Source organism: Heteronotia binoei, chromosome 5, assembly GCF_032191835.1.
Source record: "Heteronotia binoei isolate CCM8104 ecotype False Entrance Well chromosome 5, APGP_CSIRO_Hbin_v1, whole genome shotgun sequence".
NCBI classification, from domain to species: Eukaryota; Metazoa; Chordata; class Lepidosauria; order Squamata; family Gekkonidae; genus Heteronotia; species Heteronotia binoei.
This window is the reverse complement of record NC_083227.1, coordinates 139,537,138-139,562,085: the sequence shown is the minus strand read 5'-3', so window position 1 is coordinate 139,562,085 and position 24,948 is coordinate 139,537,138. Positions and strand designations below refer to the sequence as shown.

At 45.4% G+C, this 24,948-nt stretch overlaps 1 protein-coding gene across 1 annotated transcript in view; it reads right to left on the bottom strand.

The window, feature by feature from the left end:
• The window catches only part of PDLIM4 (PDZ and LIM domain 4), a 136,745-nt gene that overhangs the window by 89,713 nt on the left and 22,084 nt on the right, over positions 1-24,948 (bottom strand). The window contains exon 2 of the mRNA XM_060240498.1: positions 14,241-14,392. Within this exon, the coding sequence (XP_060096481.1) occupies positions 14,241-14,392 (152 nt within the window). The remainder of the gene's footprint in view (positions 1-14,240; positions 14,393-24,948) is intronic.

Here is a 24,948-nt window from a genome sequence, read left to right as displayed (position 1 = left end):
GGAGAAACCTACCCTCGGGAATGGCTAGTATTTTCTCCAACAAAAGGAAAAGTCTACTGTTTTGTGTGCAAACTTTTCTCAAAACTCTTTAAGAATGTTTCTTCAACTACAGCTCTAGCTTCTTCAGGATTTGATAACTGGTCTCATCCTCAAATTATTAAGACCCATGAAAATTCAAAAAGTCATATGGACTCTATGTTGACCTACTTAATAAGAAAACGTAGTCAGACGCTTACAACAAAGCTTGATGAGCAAATCAAAGCAGAACAGGAATACTGGAGGCATGTACTTCAATGAATGATGGCAGTGATTTCTCTGTTGGCAGAACATGGATTGGCTTTTAGAGGAGATGATGATCGGCTCTCCAAAAAATGGAAACTTTCTCGGTTTGCTGGAATTGATTGCCAAATTTGATCCCTTCTTACGTGCCCATATAAACCAGTATGGAAATAAAGGATCTGGCCATCCATCATTCCTATCCAAGACCATATGTGAAGCAGTTACCCAGCTAATGGCTAAAAAAGTTCTTGAAGAAATAGTGAAAGATATCAAAGAAGCAGAGTATTTTAGTGTATCAGTCGATTCAACATGTGATGTTTCCAATGTTGATCAACTCACTGTAATTGTTGGAAATGTTTCTCCCCTTGATGGAATACCAGTTGAACGATTTTTGGCATTTATTGAACTGAAGAATCACACAGGTCAAAGAATGGCTGAACTGATACCTGAACTTCTTTGAAGAACTTGAAACTGATTTCAGTAAATGCAGGGGTCAATCATATGACCATGCAGCTAACATGGCTGGAAAGTACAATGGCATTAAACAGAAAATTCTAGAAAAGAATACGTTTGCAAAATTTATTCCCTGTGCTGGACATTCCCTAAATCTGGTTGGAAGAGCTGCAGTTGACTCTTGCCTGGATGCAGTGAATTTCTTTGCTGTGGTAAATTAACTTCATTACCACAGCCTCTACAAGACGGTGGGCATTTTCTCTGCCTCTACAAGACGGTGGGCAGTGCTGAAAAACTTCTTGCCACCAGAGTCAAAAGTTTTGCAACATTTATCTGACACAAGATGGGAGGCCCATTCCAGAGCTATGACAGCCATCAGTGAAAGTTATGCACACATTATTGAAGCACTCAGTCACATCCATGATGATGACATTGAAAAGGGTGATACTAGATGACAAGCTCAAAATCTTTTGCAGAAAATGGAGGAATTTGAATTTGTGTTCATGCTTCATCTATGGACAGGTTTGCTTGAGCAGTTTCACAAAGTAAGTAATGCTCTTCTAAATGCACAGATTTCATTGACCACATGTGCAAACCTATACAGTTCACTTCTGCAATTTGTTTCCAGCACACGGGAAAATTTTGATGAAACTGAGGAGCAAGCAAAAACTACTCTACCTGATGTAGAGTACAAAACTCTCCAAAGAAGGCGTAGAGTGCAAAAACGACAACACAATGACGGCAGTGCAACTGAAGCCTTGGATGAAATTCCTCCAAGAGATAAGTTTAGGATACATTCATTTATCCCTGTAACTGATGCTCTTCACTCAAATTTGGAGAGAAGAGCTACTGTGTACAGGAGTGTTGCTGACAATTTTCCATTTTTAACTGATCTGCAAGCAACAAGGGAACAAATTCTCCATGGTATCAAGAGACTAGAACAAGAATATCCAAAGGATATTGATCTCAATCTTGTTGATGAACTCTTGACTTTCCACTTGTATGTCAAACAGATTCATGCACAAAAAGAACGTTTCAGCCACCAAGACATGTACCAGATAATAAAACAGGGAAAAAAATCCAGGCTGCTTTTCCAAATGTGGAAACAATTTTCAGATTGTTCCTGTGTTTGATAATAACTAACAGTTCTCGAGAGAGATCATTTTCCAGGCTGAAAAGGATCAAAAGTGACCTTTGTTCAACAATGCCACAAGAGCGGCTATCTGGTCTGAGTATTCTCTGTATAGAGAATGATAAACTGCGACATTGATTATGATGAAATCATTGATGAGCTTGCAGTCAGGAAAGCTCGAAGGAAGATGTTTTGACATTAAATTACCTACCGTAAATGTGTAAATAGCTTTAACTTGGCAATTTGATTATCTGACTGTTTTGTGTAAACAATAAACCTCTTCATCAATCATCACTGTATGATTTAAGATTGTTATTTTCAATGAAGTTTAAGATTAAAAATTTTGTCAATCTTCAAAGGTTAAAATGTTACATAATGTTAAGATTTAATTACATGATGTTGACTATAATGACTGTCCTGTCTGTTCTCTTTTCATCTAGTTTGACTATTTCATCATGTGACCTGTGTAAGACAGTGTTGGGCGGGTTGGGGCTTTGGTTAATATATAATAGCTTTCCAGTTTGTTGTAATGTACATATCTGACCTATAGCCCTTACAGTCTAGACCTGAATTTAGCCATAAAACTCCCAAAAAACATTCCATGAGGCTGAGCCCTGATAATTCAAAAATTTGCCTAAAACTTGTTGAAAATAATGACTGCCTGTGTAGGCATGCCGGGCCTTCCTCCATCAGGGCCCAAGTAAGGGGCCTCATAACTTAACTAGCACAGGGCCTCATTTGTCCTAAATCCAGCACTGCAGTGGTTCTTCTTCATCATTCCATCTCCTTGATAGCACTGGATAGCAAATCAGACTTGGGTACACCATGTTACAAGGAAAGTGAAACAATAGTGATATCACTGAGAGCAAATGAGGAAAATGCATTGTTCTCACACTGAAACTCTGAAACAGCTCTAGCTGATATTCACATTTGGAGCCACCACTAGGGTGACCATAATGTCTGAAGGCCAGCCAGGGACACTGGGGGGGGGGGAGGAGCGCGCGCGTGAAGCGCGCGCGCCGCCGGAAACAGGAAGTGACGTCACTTCCGGTGATGTCATGCCACCACCGGAAACAGGAAGTGGCATCACTTCCTGTGACATCATTTCCCCCGCGTCACCTGCCGGAAACAGGAAGTGACTTCACAGCACTTCCTGTGACGTCCCCAAAAATCCCCCAAATATCACCGCCGGAAACAATTTTGTTCTCAAATCCTGTATATACTTCATCAGTATATGGGATAAGGCACTTTCTCAACTGTGCTGCATAATGCAGCCTATTTATTTTGTCCTGTTGGCTCTGTTGGCTCTATCTGCGCCACCTTCATCACTTTCGGGGTGTGGATCCCCCAGTGGAGTGGTCTCCCGACTCCCTCCGCCGGCTGTTTCTGATAGCCCTGCGCCCCCTCTTTCATTTGATATGTGTCCCGTGCGGGTGCCACCCTCCCGCCGGGAGATGCCGCAAAATGAGCCCCCTTGAGGCTTATGGCGGCAGGGCTCGGGGGAAGCGAGCTAGACTGCTGTTCTTTTGAGGGGTTATAGAGTGTTTCGAGCCCGTCCCTGTGGCATCGGTCCCATCGTTGTGGGACCAAGGGGGCCGGCGCAGCGGCACGCCGAAGCAGCCTGTCACTAATAACACCGGTCAAGATGCAGGACAGGAACCTGGAAGTGACCGACAGGCTGCTTCAGCGTGCCGCTGCGCCGGCCCCCTGGGCCCCACAATGATGGGACCGATGCCACAGGGACGGGCTCGAAACACTCTATAACCCCTCAAAAGAACAGCAGTCTAGCTCGCTTCCCCCGAGCCCTGCCGCCATAAGCCTCAAGGGGGCTCATTTTGCGGCATCTCCCGGCGGGAGGGTGGCACCCGCACGGGACACATATCAAATGAAAGAGGGGGCGCAGGGCTATCAGAAACAGCCGGCGGAGGGAGTCGGGAGACCACTCCACTGGGGGATCCACACCCCGAAAGTGATGAAGGTGGCGCAGATAGAGCCAACAGAGCCAACAGGACAAAATAAATAGGCTGCATTATGCAGCACAGTTGAGAAAGTGCCTTATCCCATATACTGATGAAGTAAATACAGGATCTGAGAACAAAATTGCACTAGAAGACACAAACGCAAAGCTCCCTTACACTGAATCAGTGCTTGGGTCCACCAAAGTCAGTATTGTCACATAAGAGAAGCCCTGTTGGATCAGGCCAGTGGCCCCTCCAGTCCAACACTCTGCGTCACATAATAACATAAGAGAAGCCCTGTTGGATCAGGCCAGTGGCCCATCCAGTCCAACACTCTGCATCACATAACAACATAAGAGAAGCCCTGTTGGATCAGGCCAGTGGCCCATCCAGTCCAACACTCTGCATCACATAACAACATAAGAGAAGCCCTGTTGGATCAGGCCAGTGGCCCATCCAGTCCAACACTCTGCGTCACATAACAACATAAGAGAAGCCCTGTTGGATCAGGCCAGTGGCCCATCCAGTCCAACACTCTGCGTCACATAACAACATAAGAGAAGCCCTGTTGGATCAGGCCAGTGGCCCATCCAGTCCAACACTCTGCATCACATAAGAACATAAGAGAAGCCCTGTTGGATCAGGCCAGTGGCCCATCCAGTCCAACACTCTGCGTCACATAAGAACATAAGAGAAGCCCTGTTGGATCAGGCCAGTGGCCCATCCAGTCCAACACTCTGCATCACATAAGAACATAAGAGAAGCCCTGTTGGATCAGGCCAGTGGCCCATCCAGTCCAACACTCTGCGTCACATAAGAACATAAGAGAAGCCCTGTTGGATCAGGCCAGTGGCCCATCCAGTCCAACACTCTGCATCACATAACAACATAAGGAGGGAGGGAGGGAAGGAAGGAAGGAAGGGAGAAAGGGAGGAAGGGAAGAAGGGAAGAAAGGAAGAAGGGAGGGAGGGAAGGAAGGAAGGAAGGAAGGAAGGAAGGAAGGAAGGAAGGAAGGAAGGAAGGAAGGAAGGAAGGAAGGAAGGGAGGGGAGGGAGGGAGGAAGGAAGGAAGGGAGGGAGGGAGGGAGGGAAGGAAGGAAGGAAGGAAGGAAGGAAGGAAGGAAGGAAGGAAGGAAGGAAGGAAGGAAGGAAGGAAGGAAGGAAGGAAGGAAGGAAGGAAGGAAGGAAGGAAGGAAGGAAGGAAGGAAGGAAGGAGGGAAGGAAGGAAGGGGGAGGGAGGGAGGGAAGGAAGGAAGGAAGGGGGAGGGAGGGAAGGAAGGAAGGAAGGAAGGAAGGGGGGAGGGAGGGAAGGAAGGAAGGAAGAAAGGAAGGGAGGGAGGAGGGAGGGAAGGAAGGAAGGCAAGGGAGGGAGGGAAGGAAGGAAGAAAGGAAGGGAGGGAGGAGGGAGGGAAGGAAGGAAGGGAAGGGAGTGAGGGAAGGAAGGAAGGAAGAAAGGAAGAAAGGGAGGAGGGAGGGAGGGAAGGAAGGAAGGAAGGGAAGGGAGTGAGGGAAGGAAGGAAGGAAGGAAGGAAGGAAGGAAGGAAGGAAGGAAGGAAGGAAGGAAGGAAGAAAGGAAGGAAGGAAGGGAGGAGGGAGGGAGGGAAGAAAGGAAGGCCGCCCCCCGCCCCCCCCGCTTTCGGCCCCCTTACCTTAATCCAGGGCGGCGGATCCAGCGGCGGCGGGGAGTCCTCCGGCGGCGGCCTCGCGGCGAGGGAGGGAGGGAGCTGCCGGGGCTGGCCTCTGGAGGCCTCCAGGGACCAGCGCCGGGCCTCTCCGATACCGGCGCTGGCCTCTGGAGGCCTCCAGGGACCAGCGCCGGCTGCTCCGCGGCTTCCCCGCGGCCTCCGCTGGTCCCTGGAGGCCCTCCAGAGACTCTGGAGGGCCTCCAGGGACCAGCGGAGGCCGCGGGGAAGCCTTCGCTGGCCGGCGCTGGTCCCCGAAGGCCTTCCAGAGGCTCTGGAAGGCCTTCCGGGACCAGCGCCGGGTTGCCCCGCGGCTTCCCCGCGGCCTCCGCTGGTCCCTGGAGGCCCTCCAGAGACTCTGGAGGGCCTCCAGGGACCAGCGGAGGCCGCGGGGAAGCCTTCGCTGGCCGGCGCTGGTCCCGGAAGGCCTTCCAGAGGCTCTGGAAGGCCTTCCGGGACCAGCGCCGGGTGCCCCGCGGCTTCCCCGCGGCCTCCGCTGGTCCCTGGAGGCCCTCCAGAGACTCTGGAGGGCCTCCAGGGACCAGCGGAGGCCGCGGGGAAGCCTTCGCTGGCCGGCGCTGGTCCCCGAAGGCCTTCCAGAGCCTCTGGAAGGCCTTCCGGGACCAGCGCCGGGTGCCCCGCGGCCTCCCCGCGGCCTCCGCTGGTCCCTGGAGGCCCTCCAGAGACTCTGGAGGGCCTCCAGGGACCAGCGGAGGCCGCGGGGAAGCCTTCGCTGGCCGGCGCTGGTCCCCGAAGGCCTTCCAGAGGCTCTGGAAGGCCTTCCGGGACCAGCGCCGGGTGCCCCGCGGCTTCCCCGCGGCCTCCGCTGGTCCCTGGAGGCCCTCCAGAGACTCTGGAGGGCCTCCAGGGACCAGCGGAGGCCGCGGGGAAGCCTTCGCTGGCCGGCGCTGGTCCCCGAAGGCCTTCCAGAGGCTCTGAAGGCCTTCCGGGACCAGCGCCGGGTGCCCCGCGGCCTCTCCGCGGCCTCCGCTGGTCGCTGGAGGCCCTCCAGAGTCTCTGGAGGGCTTCCAGCGACCAGCGGAGGCCACGGAGAGGCCTCCACCACTGCCGCCGGGCCCCGCGCGCGGGCGGGGAAGGCGGGGAGTGAGGGTGGGAGCGTCCCTGCGCAGGCGCAGGGACGCTCCCTCCCTCACTCCCCGCCTCCCCGCCCGCGCCCGCGGCGCCCCACCGGCTCCTGGGCTGCCTAAACCGGGACCTTTAATGGTCCCGGTATAGGCAGCCCGGGATCCGGGATTGGGTGGCCAGATCCGGGAATGTCCCGGGAGACCGGGACGGTCTGGCCACCCTAGCCACCACACAATGCGCATTCAAACACACATTTCACTGTGGGATATAGACAGACTTTCAAACTTTGTTCCATAGTCTAATGCAGTGATGGACTGGGCAGGGTGTCAGCTTGCCTGATGGCAAGTGGGCCCTGTGGACCCCTTATGAAGAGGGTCCCCTTAAACATTAGAAATATGTTAAAAATGTTAATGACCTTTTAGTAGCTTGAAAATATAATAGAAGTCCCAATATTATTATTGTAATGCAACTAAAATTTACATTGTATTACTATTTACATTGCATAATTTCTGATTTGGGTTATGTGAGGTCAACACATTCGTTACATAGGCTCATATCTTTACTATTGTGACTGCACAATGAAGTTAGCTGGGAATCCCAACCTGGGCGTGACATGTATTACATCATCTTGAGGCTAAGAAATTCACTGTCAGAGGAGAACTTAAAATCATACATGTTGCTATCCATTGAAAAGGAGTTGTTAGATGAATTGGCTGCAGAAGCAATTATTGACAGATTTGCACAATCATCTAGTGAATTTAAATGATTGGTCATAATATAGTAGTCTGCATGAAATATGCTTTTGAACTACTTGTTAATGTATAAAATGTTCACTACAAGCCAACTATTTTAAAATATCCACCATCTATATAAAATTTTTAGCAAATTAAAAATTCAATTATAATAATCTATATTTACATTTAGTGCCTACTGTATACTGCCAGTAATATGTACAATATATGTACACTGTAATTACTAAAAAGCATACATATATTTTGCAAAAGTTGTAATTGTACCTTTTTTCCACATGTATTTTTTGAAAATTCTATTTATTTCTTATAAAAATTAAATGATAGCCTTATAGTTGTGGGTGGGTCCAGCCCAGTGTTAGGGCCTTGGGCACCCCAGGCCAGCACCTACCATGTGCCCCACCACCCGCACCAGCCCCGCCACTGCACTGCCACTCACTGAGAGGGCAGATGCAACAGGGAAGGGCTGGGTGTGCTCCGGGTGAGCTGCGCCTCCAAGAGCACACTTCGCAGGCACAGCTCACCTGCAGCCCCCACTCAGCCTTCTTGGGCAGACCCGAGAAGACTGAGCATGGGCTGCAGGTCAGCCATGCCGACACCCCACCCGGCTGTTCTCATCTTCAAGGCAAGAGCAGCTGGGCAGGGAGCATTCTCCTCTGAGCCTGGCTTCCCTTGAAAGGGAAGCCAAGCTTGGAAGAGAACATGTCGACACCCCACCTGGCTGCTTTCTCCTTCAAGACGAGAGCAGCCAGAAGAAGATGATGATACTGGATTTATATCCCACCCTCCATTCTGAATCTCAAAGCAGTTCACAATCTCCTTTACTTTCCTCTCCCACAAACCCTGTGAGGTGGGTGGGGCTGAGGAAGCTCTCACAGTATCTGCCCTTTCAAGGACAACTCTTGCGAGAGCTATGGCTGACCCAAGGCCATCCCAGAAGCTGCAAGTGAAGGAGTGGGGAATCAAACCTGGTTCTCCCAGATAAGAGTCCACACACTTAACCACTACACCAAACTGGCTGTTTCAGGCAGGGCACGTTCTCTTCTGAGTCTGGCTTCTCTTGTAAGGAATGCTGAGCTCAGAGGAGAACATACTGACATTCAAGATGAGAACAGCAGGCGGGGTGCATTCTTCTGCAAGCCTGGCTTTCTTTGCAAGGGAAGCCAGGCTCAGAGGAAAGCACACACCAACACGCCATCCTGCCACTCACACAGCTTCCCAGGTTGCAGACCCAGGAAGCTGAGAGTGGCAGGGCCTGGGGGAGGGGGCGCCTGGTGGCACTCCCAAAGGCAAGGTGGCACCCTAGGCCTACCTCACCTACTCCCTACTCCCATGAGCTGGCCATGGGTGGGCCCCTTTTGTCTCCTGGCAACCGATATTTTTAAACCCAGTCCGCCACTGGTCTGATGTGCCTTCCAACATCCACCACTCCCTATTTTTTTAGCAGTTTCATTGCCACAGAGAAACATGGTGTTTGGGAGGTGGCACCCCCACACCCATACTCATCAACCTTGGAGGGGTCTGGGCTGCCACCAAAGGAAGAAACAGGTGGTGCAGCTTCAGGACACAGGGAAGGGCTAATGGCACCTTCCATGCTGGGGGCAGGAAGAGAGTTGGAGTGGCTCTCCTTTCTCAGGCAGAGGCCAAGTATGGAAGCATACAATGATAGTGAGGGGGAAAAGAGGGACAGGAACTGAGGAGGCACAGACAGGGACTTCAGCAGCAAAAGGAGATGGGATATGGGCTCAACAGTCCCACCCCATGCTAAGGGTAAGGCCAGAGGGTGGAACCAGGGGGAAAACGCCCCATTAGGCCCAGGAGTGGTCCATCAGGCAAACCTGTCTGGAGTAGGAGGGAGATTTGACAGCTCAGTGGGGCTTTGCCTCAAGGAGGAAGACTTAAGCAGTGGGAACAAGGCCAGCTGGGGCAGAAGAGCATGGAGAAGCCCAAAGATACTGGGAGAGCATCAAGGAAACCACATGCTAGAGAGAGGGATTCGGGTGTCAGTCAAGCCCCCTCCTCCTTGTCTGAGGCTGAGTTTGGACCCAGCAGCTCCAGGACTCAACACATGGCAAAACAGAGAGGAAGGAAGATGCATTCCCTCTCTAAGCCAAAAAAAACCTTTTCTTGTATTTTTTAGCATTCCCTGAATGGGGCTAAGTCACTTTCTGTGGAGTGCAAAAACATTTGCAAAACTTAAGCTTCCTGTTCAGCTCTAATCAAAACTGCAGATATCTATTTTGCTACAGTAATGTTTATTATGGTATAGAAATGTGCTAGTTAAAGGTATGTGAAAACACATGTGGTATTGAGAGCATTGTCTTTGAACAATGTTATGTTGTCCAGTCACAGTTATCTGAGAATATAAAATCCCTGTTATCTCCTCATCTTAGAATACTAAAACCATATTGTTTAAAAAGGGACCTCAAGAATCTTCTCATCCACCTCATGTAGAATTTGCCAATACCTAAATCAATTCAGTTGGATGATTCATCAAACATCTTTAACCAGTGATGTTTTATACTATTTGTATGCCTTGGTTTATGATATTTTCCACTTGTGAGGTGCCTCAAGCAAGTCTCTGGAGAGGCAACATATAATTTTTTTTTAAATAAACAATAGTGTGTTCAATTGCTGAAATTCAGAGCAAATACTTGGCTTCTTTAGCTGCAATGTTAAGAACACCTGAATAAAATGGGATTAACTTCTGAGTAAACCTACTTAGAGTTGCTCCCTTACCCTTCTAAACTTCAGACTTACAATGTTTCTACAATATATGTCAGTTGATTCGTAGTACAGTTCTTCTAAGCATCTACACAGATATTGAGCAAGTTTGGTCAGGTTCCCCAATAAAAACCTGATAAAATGAATGTCTAACATTAAATGCTTTGCTGTCGTCTATATGCTTCTGGGATAGGCGGGGTATAAATTTTAAAAAAATCAAACTAAATTAAATTTTATATATATGGCATGTACAGCTGCCGTCAAAGATGATGGAAAGTTTCCTATTGATTAAAATGGTTTCAGTAGGAGCCTCTGTGATTCCACAGTCTATAATTAATAATAATAATAATAATAATAATAATAATAATAATTCCATGTATGAAGGAGTAAGTGCTTCCAATAGCCTTCATGTATTTTTTGTGAAATTTTTAATTGCACATCTCACATTGATTAAATCCAGAATTCAATTCCCATGTCAAAACTCCTCTTCAAATGTAATTTGGGTAACGTTACATGAAAGGCTATTTCTACAGAAGTTGCAAGAGTGCTGAAGTGTGTGTGTCTGAGAGGGCTGAAGTTCTTATTTTTTTCCCTTCAGAGGCAGTACTGTCCTGCAGAAACAAAAACAGGGTTCAGCTGACAACTGAGAGAGCCATCAGAGCACTTTTACATGTCTGACACTAATGCTTATTGTATTTCACAAATGGGGATCTATGCTATAAAAGAACTTTTATGCTATAAAAGCAAAGTGGACAACAGTAATGGGTTTTTGAGATACTAAAATAATAACTTAGGTTTCCATTTTTAAGAGCATAAAATCTAAACACTTTTAAAGGTAGAGATATAAACAGTAAATTTATGTAAGAAAATGCCTTTTTAAATTTGCAGTGGAAAATCTTATAAACATATATGAAACTATTACAGATAATATTAAACTTATAAAGATTATTCATTTTGGCAGGCTATAAAAATTATTTGTAGCTGACTACACTTTTTTTAAACATAGAATTAGTTCCACTTAGGAAAAGAATGAAATCCAAGAATGCTCCCATCTACTTTATATCTTCTCGAAAAAAATAAAGCTAAGACACTATATGGGTGATTACAGACTGGCACTTTGGGCTGACTCAGAGACGGCTCTGAAATCGACCCAAAAAATCCTTCCACACACAAACATCTGCCACCTGTCCCCGTCCAGTACTTACCCCCAGGGCTGGATCTAGGTGGGGCAGAGGGGGATGCTTGCCCCAGACGCCAACAAGGGGGGGGCACCAAATTGGGTATGGAGTCCATTCTATTCTATGGACCTATAAGATAGAATGGGCACCATTTTTTAACCCCCCCCCCCCCAAAAAAAACTTGCAGATCCAGTCCTGCTCACCCCATCCTCTGGCCTCCACAGGCTGGCTCAAAAAGCTACCACTTCTGAAGTGGTAACAAATTTCTACACTGACAGTCGGTGTCTGGAAGCTGCAGGGCAATTGTGAGGTGACTTGATTGTGTGAAAGTGCCAAGCTCCCTTAAGCTGCTTCCACTTTTTTTCTCCTTAAAACTGTTGGGAGCTGTGGAGTGCTTAAGAGTTTAACTTGTTGGGGGGAGAAAGAGCGGTCTGACTTCTGAAGCACCTCCACGTCTGGAGGCATCCGGCCACCTGGCAGACGAGACGCAGGCACTTCGCTTGAAAGCATGTGGAGGCTTTGGGATGGCTCTTTTTGAGCCAGCCCAATTAGGGATGCCGCCCAATCACCCCAAAATGCCTGTCTGTTATTTATTTATCCTTTTATTTATTATCACCCTAAGAGTCTTTAATTATCATGATTAATTTTTTTAAAAAAATTAGGTGGCAACCCACTTCTTCTCCCCAGTACTATATGAACATTTTGTCAAATCAACACAACCAACTTCAACTTCCTTGATATTTATATTTTGGCAAAAACAAAACTCTTTACAGGATGATGATGACCATTCCTATAGAAAATTGAAATATATTATTGCTCTAATTAACTTGAACCAGTTTGGTGTAGTGATTATTCGGGAGAACTGGGTTTAATTCCCCACTCCTTCATATGCAACTGCTGGACTGACCATGGGTCAAGTCATAACTCTCTCAAGAGCAGTTCTTGGAGAGCTCTCTCAGCTCCACCTACCTCACAGGGTGTCTGTTATGGGGAGGGGGAGGAGATTGTAAGCCATTTGGAGACTCCTTTGGATAGTGAAGGGTAAAGTATAAATCCAATCTCCTCCTCTTCTAAAACTTTCTTCTAATTTTACTTCTAACATTTTTTTCTATAATGTAATCCAAACATATTACAATATTATTTTTGATTTTATTCCTCTGCAATTCATTATTTAGCAAAGTTAATAATCTTAGAATGATACTATATAAGCAGGGCTGTCAAACTCCCATCCCATAGGTCACACCCAGCCTGCCCAGGACTTCAATCAGCCCTGTGGCAATTTTCTCCCCCCTTCTCCCTTCACCCTTTGGCAGGACTTTTTTTTTGTAGCATATTAGGCCACACCCCCTGATGCAGCCAATTCTCCTGGAGCTTACAGTAGGCCCTGTACTAAAAGTCCTGTAAACTCTTGGAGGATTGGCTGCATCAGGGGTGTATGGCCTAATATGCAAAGGAGTTCCTGCTACAAAATAAGCCCTGCCCTTCGAAGCTCCAAGGCTGCCAGAGATGTTCCCAGCTTCTTCTGCCTTGTCTTTGTTGGCTTCTGGGCCTGCAAAGCTGCAAGGAAAACACAGAATAGATTTTCCATTTAGGTCTCTGCAACCAGAGACCTTAATGGAAAATCCATTCCATGTTTTTCTTTCAACTTTGTGCTGCAATCTATTTCAATGGAGTAGAGGTATGACTTTTTGTAGCGTTTATGTCCAGTTGAAGCTGCTTGCAAATACAGGGTCGATGCTTTAAGCCAGTTTGTCTCTGCTGAATGGACCTGAGAACTGATGCCTAGAGAGTATAGCCTGGGAACCCACAGCCATATTACACTTCTATTGTCAATCTGAGTAGACGTGGGAGAGGGGAGAAGCTTGGAATACCGAGCCATTTCATATTTCCTAGATTCAGAGCATTTTATATTTTTAGTTTCTGCTGTGATCCTTGCACTTTTTCTTCATATTTTATTTTAAAAATTGCATCGCCAATCTGACTATTTCCCCAACTTTCCATTTTAAACAAGAGTTTTAAGCATGCTGGTATTTGAAAGTAAAAATACTATCTTTAATTGTATTTATCTGCATCCTTTAAAAAGTTTATATCTCCACTACCTGGCATTACATTTTATGACACACATGGCTCAGCCTCACAAAGTCCCATTTGTGTCAAATCTGACCCTCATAACAAATGACTTTGACACCCCTGCTATATAGGATCTATTCAGATGTAACTTTGGGACGGGGGGGGGGGCGTTATTACAGGAATGAGTCTTGGAAGTTTTCCAGTTCACAAGTTCCCCTCCTCCCTCATGTGTGGTTAACCTAGTTCATCACAAACCATAGTTTGTCATCATGTCCAAGTCAAGTGAAACAACCTAGTTTGTGCTCTTGCTTATAAACCAGGAAACTAAACCACGGTATAATCTGAGTATGGAAGCTTGGCTTGTAGACAAGTTTCCACTGGAACCACAGTTTGTTGTTTCATCCTTTTCACAAGGGTCCAACCAGGGCTGATATCAAGAACTGGTGATTTGCCAAGGCTCATACAACAGCTTCTGATGCACACTTACATGGGAGTAAACTCTACTGAAATCAGTGTAGCTTCTGAGTGAGCATGGGAAGAGGCAAGTGGAGGGGTGAGTGATCAAGGAGGCGGTGCCTTTAGAGTTGAGTCACAGTAAAGGCTGTCATGCTGTGGGTTTGATGGAGCTGTATGGGATTGGGGGCCCATGTGTACTCTCCCCTCCATCTTCAGCAAAAGATTTTCAAGAAACTGATGGGAAAGGAAACAAGGTTTCTCTTGCACCAACTGCTTCTGCTCACTCATCCATAGAATCCAATCTAATGTGACTAGAAATATACCACCATGTATCACAACATGACACATTTATAAGGAAAGCACAGGCAAATGCACAATCCCACTGTTCAACCACATGCTCAATATAAATGTTTTTTTTTTCAAATGAGTAGATAATCTTTATGTATCAGTAGGAAAAAGCAAACAAATACTTACCTATTCACAGATAGTGTCAGTTGGTCCAGACAAGCTTTGATCTTGTTTTGTGCTTCTAGATGCGTCATGCTTTCTGTGCTCTCACCATTAATTGACAGAATAACATCACCTGGGCAAAGGTTGGCAAGAGCAGCTTTACTTCCAGGATTTATCTGTGCAAGAGAAAGAAGAGGTGGGTTGACTACGATGCTTTAGTTTTTAGATGTTTAAGGTGAAGAATCAAATTTATTGACCTGAATGGTGGTGGGGGGGGGGAGAAGCACATTGAGGTCAGAAGAATTTTGTTCCTTTTAGTTGAAGATGTGCATATGAAGAAAAAAAAATAAGAGCCCTGCCCTAGATAGCCAAGGCAAACTTGATGTCATGAAAACTTGAAAGCTAAGCAAGGGCTGCGATCAGATGTACAGTTTAATTAGTTGTCGTTGCTGTTCCATTCCAGATTTAAAATGCATGATCAGACAATATCTGACTGTCATGCCTCAGTCATCTATGTCCCATTCCTCCCGCCCCCCCACACACACACTTTACTGTGGATTTCTTTCATACCTGTGAAAATCCAGTCCTTTTGCACAGAGCTGGTTTCAAAACAGATTTCTTGTTGTCCTAACCCAAGCCATCAGGCAGGTCTGACTGGTCTCTTGTTTTCCCAGCTGCCAATTTTCACTTGTTGGTGATGTGTGCATAGCTGCATATTCACACATCTCTCTCTCTTCCCCCCCCCCCAAAGGAAGACCCCTGTGTATTTCAGCTTTTTTCTGTGCTTTGCAGCACACAGGGTGGGGAAGGGGTAACTTGAAAAAAGATGAATTTTTTTTCAGAGGGAGGGCCAGGCCAGATCTACATATTTTTTGAGTGGGGCAAACCCCCAAAATGGCACATCCCCCCTCAAAAAATGAGGGGATCCGCGGGTGATCTGACAACCCCCCCCCCATTAAACACCCCTGGCCCTAGAGTGTTTTGTGCCCTGGGCAAAACTAACTTTGTGTGCCCCTCTGCAGTGCCATATCAGAGAAGAATGGAGGGATAGGGTCACTGCTGCGGTGCTAGAGAAGGGGATTTACACTTTAAATCCCTTCTCTTGCATTGCACTGCAGAGGCAGTCCAACCCCTCCATTCTACCCTATGGGCATTTGCTTAGGGCACCGGTAGGGCGGGGGTGTCAAATTCAACCCTCCTGCCTCCCCTTAGGCAAATCCCTCCTTCGCCTGAGAGCTGTGCTCCTCAGCCTCCTCCCTCCCTCCCCCACCATTTCAATGCCCGGGAAGGCACAGTGGAGTGCTGCACTTCCAGGGCTTTTTAAAGGCCCCATCGGCAGGTAAAATGGCACCGGAGGCTTGCAGCTTCTATGCCGGCCCTCCGACGTGATCACTATCACTGCAGGGGTGAGGAAACAGCAGCAGCAGGAAGGACAAGCGAGCTGCAGAAAGAGCAGCTGCTACCTCCTCCCCCCTTCCTTCCCATACAATCCAGGAAAGAAGAGGGGAGGAGGCAGTGGCAGCCACTTTTTGGGCGGCTTGCTTGCCCTACTAAAACAAATACATTGTGCAGTTAAAACGTTAAAAATTACAACAAAACTTCACTATCGATTCAAAATTAAACAAATGGTGGTTGGAATTTCCAGTTGTCGAAATTTCCATTTCTGCTACTGCCTTGGAAGGGGTGCGGGAGGGAGATCTGAATGAATATTTTGTGTAAGGGGGGGGGGGGTTAGCTGCAAAAATTGCTGATCTCTTTACCATGATCAATCTCAGTGAAACATTTTTCAGCTACCAGATTTGTAAGGGGTTAGCTTTTTTCCCCTGACAGTGTAACATGACCAATCTTTTACTAACACAGAAATCCCATGTGCAACTCTTTGGGTTAGAATTTAGCTAAAACCCATGATCTTAGAAATTATGATTTTAGATATGAAGGCATAAAAGAGAGATTCACTGCAATCAATAAAATAACTTATAGCTAGGAAGTCTAGTATTTGTAATATACTCACTGATGTTGGGTATACTAGGTGGACTCTTAATAGAAAGCAAGTTGCCTACCTGCTGACTTGGTTTTTAATGCAGAAAGTGATAGTATAAAATAATCCTTGATAATTCATCTTAAAAGTGCTAAAAAAATTGCACAGAGGAAGAATAAAGGTAGGTAAGTGGAGAAGAAAGTACACTGAATTCTCTCCACATTTCTCATTTCTTCCTCTCAGCTGTTCACACCCACCTACACAACGTGTAGAGAAGTCCTCTTTTCTTTTGATGCAGGAAAGTCCAGAGCACTAAAAACTACACAATATATTCCCATTCCTCTGTGGACAGAATCTCTGGTTCTTGCCAAGTAATACTCATCCCCCCTTTCCCTGCCCCTTTCCAAAATGGCTTGGTAAACAAGGACCACAGGACTCAGGACTAGAAGACTTTTAGAGTGGGAAAGGGTCATGCTAGCAGAAAGATAATGTAGTACACTCACTTTGTCTGTTTGGTATTCAGATAATGATGAAGTGTGTAAAATTTCAGCTTGGGTTCCACATTTCAAATATTGCAGCTTGGTGTAGTGGTTAGAGTACTGAACTTGGTTCTGGGGAAGTCAGGTTAAATTCCCCACTCTGTCATGAAGCTTGCTGGGGGACCCTGGGCCAGTGACTCTCTCAGACTAGGTTGTTTTGAATGTAAAATGCATGGGGGGGAGACCAATGTACACTGGGTTGTTTTGAATGTAAAATGCATGGGGGGGAGACCAATGTACACTGCCCCGAGCTCCTTTAAGGAAGGGTGGGGTTAAAATATAGGAAATAAATGAAGAAGAATATAGCTTGGGCATTGCTAAATTCAGCCTTATTCAGAAAGCAAGCAAATGCAGGTCCTTTCGCTGTGGGCTTGTGATCAGACTCTAAGTGTATTTGGCTTTGGAAAACCCCAGCTTTAACTTCCAAGTTTCACTGTTTCATAACATGCTTGGGATCATTTCCTCAAGAATAAGGGACAAGTGGGAAATTTTCTTTGATTAAACGAAGCCATCAACAGTGTCCTGCTATTCTAAAAGCTTCCTGCAGAGGTGTTATCTTCCACAACAGCTTTCTTTGACTGCTGTTCAAATTACCTGTCACTTTCTAGTCATGCATGAAATATCATGCTGTTTATTAAATCTCCACAGCTCCCTTCCTACTGTTTTTGTATTAATGCCAAAATCTCGCAAAGCTTGTTCCTTGTGAGGGAAACTAATGACACATCTTGGTAACATCTGTAGTTTGTCTTTTAAACATTAAGTTCTACATTCTAAACAAAGTTTATCTGGTAATCACAGGTGTTACACTTGTATCAGAACAAATATTGGAGGGGGGGCAAGATTAATCTACAGTGATGTAATATAAGCAATTTAATGGCCAACAAATGTGTACATAATTTGGTATATAATTTCCACAGACACATACAGTATTGATTGTTGCCTGCACACGCTTGGAAGTTTAATCAGCATGTTTTTATGTAATGAAACAGTTCATTGCAATTTTTTGGTTAATCGTATCTTGCTCTATTAAGATGGGTTTTTTTTAAAAAAATAGTAAGTAAAATCATGTTTCTCATAAAATCATTTTTTTAAAAAAACTTCCTATTATCTCCCCTATATTATTTGCCTTACAAGCATGCTGATTATTATCAATTACAGATGGCATATCTTTCCCCTTATTTTCTTTCCACCTTTCTGCTAATGCATCTTATCCTTTAAAATACTATAATAAAAAGGGATAAAAAGATGAAACAATAAAGCCAGAGCTGTCTCAACTCATATCATAAGGAAGTCTGAGATTATGTTGCTCATCCCATTTTAGGGTTCTGGTATCATGTTATCACTTAAATCATGCATAATAAAAATAGTGCAGATTGGACCTTCACAGTCTGAGATCTTCTACATGTGTTGATGAGCTGTGCATTGTAATGGTTCAGGGCTAGGATAGGTGATGGACTACCTTCTCTGATATTCCTCAGCCTGCCACCTGAGATCCAATTTGCAAGCCCTGATCTCTGTGTCCTTGTCTTCAGAGGTAAGATGAATAGTAACCATATATAGGACTTTTTTGTTGATAATATCTCACCTGCACTTCCCCTTAAGGCTTGCCTGGCACCTGCCTTACTCTCTTTTAGGTATCAGGCAAACATTTATTTTTACCCCAGCTTTTAACTAAGGCGCTCCATCATTTTTCACTGATTTATGGTTGGCTCCTAGCCTAAGGACTGTTTTATCGACCCCATTTAGATTGTTACATTAACAGAGGCCCTGGATATGCCTGCCCATCAATCTCCAATGTGGACATATTTAACCCAAACAAATGGTAACCATTCATTATGCTGTATGCTAATACATTGCTCACTCTCTCTACCTATATATATGGACTGATAATTTCCATTTCATTGTATCTGAAGAAGTATGCACACACACAAAAGTTTATACCTTGGATAAAACTTTGTTGGTCTTAAAGGTGCTGCTGGACTCAAACTTTGTGCTACATATTGAATGGATTAGCTCATAATTGTTCTGAGCGATTGGCTCCAGCAACTGATATAGATCATGGATGTAATTAAGGATGGATATTCCATATTCAAAGAATAAAAGTCATATTAAAAATCTATATTTTCCCAGGTTGCATTTGAATAGTTAGCAATAATGTACCAATATTCATAGGGATATTTTTGAGGGAGGGGGGGGGAGCTAGACCAAGCTGAAGTTAAACCTTCTGTGTTCATTTAACACAGACCTTTTTCTTACCATCAAGTCACAGCTGATTTATGGCAAGAGAAGTTCAGGCATGATTTGTGACATGACTGCTTAGTTTCGAAGTTCTGGTGAAGATGCAGTAGCCTGAACTATCCAGGTCGGGGCAAACAGAGACCTAAGGACATTTAATTCCCGTGTGTGTGATGGCTCTAAAATACAGATAATTATATATACTTTCACATAGGTCGTTTTCGCACTAGCGTTTACTCCGGGGTGGCATCCCATTTACCTCCGGATCTTTTCCTGGATTTCGCACATGTTGCTCCACGGCTGCGGTTTGCTCCGGGGCTTCAGGGGTTTCACCCCGGAGTATCTTGATCCACATGCTTCCGGAGTTTCCGAAAACCTGCGGATCCACACCGGATCCACTCCGCGGAGTTTGCTGTGGGAAATCCATCCACCCCGCATCGACTGCTTTGTGGGCGGCACCCTCTGCCTTTCTGTCCTCCCACTCCATCCACCCCCTTGGCCAATCATCAGCTGTTCGCGGCGCTTCCCAAAAGTGCCCGCACGGCCATTTTGTTTTAAACTTCATATTTCTTGCGTAATAGCGATTTATCGAAATAAACAAATAATAATAATAAAAAACCCTGGAATAGCCTCAATTGCCACTTCACTGTTCCTGTAGTTTTATGCTGTTCCTGTAGTTTTACAGGGTCGCGCAGCTCGAGGCGGACCCTGGCCCCCTGCTCGCTCGCCTGGGCTCCGCTGCCGCTCCTGCTGCCCAGCTCCTAATCGCTAATCGCTGGCTCACAGCACACACTGCCTCTCTCTACTCCTCTGCCTTGAAATTTTATACCTCCTTCCCATGACGACTCTAAGACCGGGACGGGGAAAGGGGGAGCCAAAGAGGGTTCTCCAAGCCCAACCTTCGCATGTGTTCAACAGGCGCGTCTTGTGGAAAGGCCGGGAGGGAGCGAGGCTGGGAAGGGAAGAAGCTGCCACACACACACACACAAACACCCTCTCTCTCTCTCTCTCTCGATTACCCCTCGATTTCTCTCTCTCTCTTCAGGCTGTCAGCGTTATTGCGATATTTCGCAACTTCGGAATTTGGTCATACGGAACTACGGAATCAGGGTCGATCCCTGCGGACATAAGTGTTGGGGGGGAGGAAATCTAGTGCTGGGAGGCTTCTCATGGAAGTGAGACTCCTTGCATATGCATTAATCAGTTGGCGTCTGACGTACAGACACAAAAGCAAAACCTCCACTCTGGAATAAAGACATGCCATAGTCTCGTTATCCAGATTCTCCACTGTGAATGCTTCTGTCAATACATAAAGGGCTGTGGAGGATGCTACAGCTGCAGCCAATCCATAAGCAGAAGCAGCACACGTGATGTGGTTTGCCCACGAAAAGAAGGGGAAGGAACAGCTGTGACCGATCAGTGTTACGTTGTTACGTCGTTACGTAGTAACGCAACCAGACTTGCGCTTAAAAAAAAAAATGATTGACAGGGCATCGAACTCAAGTCGATGCTAGTGCGAAAACGATTTGAGCCGGGGCTTCATGGAAAGCGACTGCGCAAAAGAGGCAATGTGCGAAAACGAGGAAAATGATCCGGACATATTTCCTCCGCGGAATACCGGTAGCAAACGCTAAGTGCGAAAACGCCCATAATGAAATCTGAAAGGGAATTGTTCACATGGAGGTTGATGCAGGAATTGCAGGTCGCATAATGAAACCGCAAATGGAGGACAAAACATGAAATAATCATCATCATCATGAAAGATCCCGTCTATATTGAAGTTGAAACAGCTCCTTAAAATGTATTTTAAATTGTTATTTTATCATTTTTAAATTGTAAACGTAAATGTTTTCTAATTGGTTGTCAGCCACCCTGAGTCCAGTTGCGGAGAGGGACAGATATAAAACTAAGGCAAATAAATAATAAATAAATAAATCATCTACAGAAGTAGAGTGCTGTTTGTCTTCATTTCCTGCTTATGAGCACCCTAGAGACACATTGCTGATCACCACTGCTGAGAACAGAATATGATTTTATGGAACCTCAGTCTCATCCATCAGTGTTTTTTGAATACAGTCAAGCTCACATTTGGAATACTGATGGATTTTGGAAGTTTAAAAAAATCTGAGGCAATAAAAAACATAATCTTAGAATGGGTATGTAATGGACTGAAGCAGGTAGCCTGGTGAGCAGAGAACAGCTCGCTCTGATTGGCTGAGCCACAGCCATGGATACGAAATGTATCAGTTTGCAAGAAGGCTTGCAGCTGGGGAAAATCGCCTCACAGTGCAGTTTAGTTTCACTACTGAAGGAGTTCACTTGCAACAAGCAACTAGGAAGGAGCTTAGAACAGCCTGTCAGCTGAGTTCCTTATGACAGAACTGGTTTTAGGGCTTCTGTCTGTGAGAGAGTTATTTGGAAGAAGAGGCAAAACCAGGCTCTTTCTGTGACGTCTCTGCATGAAGCAATGTGAAAACGTAAGACTCTGCTGAGGAGATCTGTCAGCACGTCAGGGCAGATTCCTGGTTCAATTAAGAACACACCAACACACGGAAAGAGAGAGACTAGATTCTTGTGGCCTAAAGAAATCCCAGGAGACAGACAGGGACACTAGCTGGGTGGGACCGAGACACATGGATTTGAAGGGCTTGTGAGAGAGCACTCAAAGTTGTGAGTCCTGAAGTATCACTCTAAGGTCTGGAGTGACCCTGTATGCTAGTGAGAGAGTATCTGTGAGGAGATAATTCTGGCACTAGTCCTCGGTGTGAAAGACAAAGAGTGTGTGACCCTTTTTTATTTTATATCCTTCTCTGCATAGAGTGTTCCTAGTGCTAAGGAAGCACTGTCTGCCTGTTTAGTATGTGCTTGATAGTTTTATAGATCTTAAGCCTGCCTGTAGTTTTTATTAATACTTCAGCCTGCCAACATCTCTGGTGATTAGAGATTGTTTGTTTTAGTTGAACGCCTGCCTGCCAACTGATTTGTTAAATACCAACCAATTATTATTATTTTACTCCCTCCATTGTCTTTTGTAAATCAATAAATATACTTTTTGATTTTGAATTTGAAAACATCTGGTGCTTAATTATTTTCTGACAGGATTTTAGTTTGTGTGCCTGAGGTACTGTGTGAAGGTGACAGGAAAAATCACAGTGGTCACTTTCCCCAAGCTGACTCTGACGGTCCCTCACAGGGTATTTTCAAGTGGACAGGCTTGTGTAATTTCTCTTTTGATGCTGCAACTTCCAATATGGGGCAGAGGCAACAAGGTTTCCACATGGCCAGGTTCCCTGGAGTTCTCTTGTCCTGGTCCCTCAGCAATGTCCATTCCAGCAGGGGGAAGCCCCGCCCCAACAGCCACCATGTGCCTTTCCAGCTTGGAAGGCTTAGAAGAAGCTTGGAAAACTCCTTGTGTTTTAGAAGGGGTGTGTGCCTTTAAATCTCAGCTAGAGGAAGCTGCATGGTGGTGGAGCTAGAAGGCAGAGTGACTTGGTCTTCCAATGGAATCTGTAAAGCTGTGAGAAAAAAAGGAGCCCAGTTCATCCATTTGTTTTGCATTCGTTTCAGAAGTTGTTTGCTCAGTAAAAATAGATAGTAAAGACTAAACTAGAACCTTCTGTCTTCCAGTTTAAGTCTGAAGAACCTGGCTGAATTACAGCAGATGGTTACATTCAACAACTCTTGTGAGTAAATTGCCCCAGTGAGATCACAAAAGTGTGGGCTTCCAAAACTGTGTTTATTTTGTCTGCTTTTTGTGTGTGTGTCATGGGCAGAGTCCAAGTACATTCCAAGTTCAAGCGAGAGAGTTCAAACCAAAGCTGAGTCAAAATACCAAGTCAGAGGGTGAAAAGAGAAATTGTCTGGAGCTGGGAGCCAGAAAACCAAAGAGTAGAAGCAAGGGTGTAAGAGCAAGGTGGATGCGAGTCATGCCAAAAGCAACTTGTTGCATCTATGGAGAGCCAAGCCCTGAGCAGGGGGCTAAATGGGCCTCAGGCGATGCCCCAATTAGCAAGTGGGGAAGCTCCCATTAAAACTCAGGACTTAGTGATCACCTTTCTTGTAGGCATGCTTCCCTCCATCAGGTCACTAAGTCTCAGCAGAGCTGCTCCTTCAACAGCGCTACCGACAGGGGTGCGTCAGGCAGGCTCCCTACTTCCAGCTGTGCTTCCTCCTCCTCCTCTGCTGCCAGGTCAGGTGTGGGGAATGGTGGCAGCAAACTGTCAACCTCAGCAGTGCCAGAGAGGCCAGCTACAGGCTCAGTTGCCAACTCAGGCGAGGGTCCTGCCTGGTCGTCATCATCGTCCATGATAGTGTGTGTGTGTGTTCAATTTCATTTAGTGGAAGTGCAGCCAGCTGCTAGGTGACAAGGAAATGACAACTGTATTCAGGGGAACTGCGCTGCTATATTTTTATGTATTTATTTTTGGGAATAGAAAAGTATCCTGGTTTCACCCCCAAAGTTCCCAGATATTTCTGAGTTGGACCTGGCAGCCCTACAATGCCAAGTGGAAGAGAAAAAGAAGGAAAACAAACAGACAGCACCACCTTCCCAACAACATTGAATCCATGGCAAATAATGTGTGGAACCAGCCCCCTTTCATGCCAACTATGTTTGCTCTACTACATTCTGCTGTTTGTTTCATGGCATTTTTAAACCACCTGCACTAGGCTCTAAAATGGCAGTGGCATCTTCACATCTGAATCATGGATGCTGCCATTTCTGGTTGCACACCATGTAACGCAACAAACATTATACAGAATTTTGTCAAGTAACTTAAATTTACTCAGTTGCTTTACACTAAATCTAAAGGTCAGTGTCTTCTAAAGTTCTGAGCAGAGATGTTTGAAGTAAAATTTCTCATGCTTAACACTAAGATTTAAAAGAAGACATTTCCCAAAAACCTATATAAATCTATGCAGTAACACATTTTGATTAATAAGAAATTGCCCTGTCTAACAATCATATAATACTCTGTTCCTTAAATGGATGTCGTAATTATGTAAAGCTGTATACAAGTATATTTTTATAACTCTTTGTATAGCCAATTATTATTGTTCAACATAAGATTAGTTCTAGTTGGTTTAGAGTTGATAAAAATATTTGATGTTGTATTGGTTAATTTGATTGTATTTTATGTAATTTCATTATTGAAGTGTTATACTAACTAAAAATAAATAAATAAATAAATACTAAAAATAAATAAAAAGCAAAAAAAACTAAAAACCCACCACAATCTGAAGACGTTACTTTTAAAAAAACGGATTGAGCTCCACGGATTGCCACAATTACCTCTTACGTGTTGTTTCAAGAAAGATCAGCTTCTTTGGCAATGAGGTGAGTTTAATGCCCTTCATGGACAAAAAAGAAAAACCAACACTTTCTGAAGAAGGAGTCAAGACAAGCATCCTATACTGAATGAAGTGATTCAGTGCAAAACACCATCCTGTGGATCAGGGGTCCTCAAACTACAGCCCGCGGGCCAGATGCGGCCCGCTGAGGATGCTTATGCGGCCCGCCGGGTTATGGCAAAATCAGACCGGAAGTTAGGTTCGACCTAAACTCGCATTAGCAACGCACACTTCCGGCACTGGGCTGAGGCGGTGGAGACAGAGTGTGAGGTGATACCGAGGTGAGGTGAGTTCCCAGGCCGGGGTGTGTGGTATGGGGAAGGGAGAGAGATGCAGAAGACGGAGAACTGACGGCCCGCGGCCTTGTACAGTAACGGCAGTCCGGCCCTCCAACAGTCTGAGGGACAGTGAACTGGCCCCCTATTTAAAAAGTTTGAGGACCCCTGCTGTGGATGATCCAGTATGTCCTATTTCCTTTGTTTTGTCTAGATTAGAACATTTTCTGATCTTGAAAGCACTTTATTGTGTTTTGAAAATAGCTGAAACAAGCAGCTGTGGTTGAGACAATGGTACCTTCACTTCTACTTTCATAACAGGGCTGAAATAGAAGCCACTACTATCAATTTAGTCA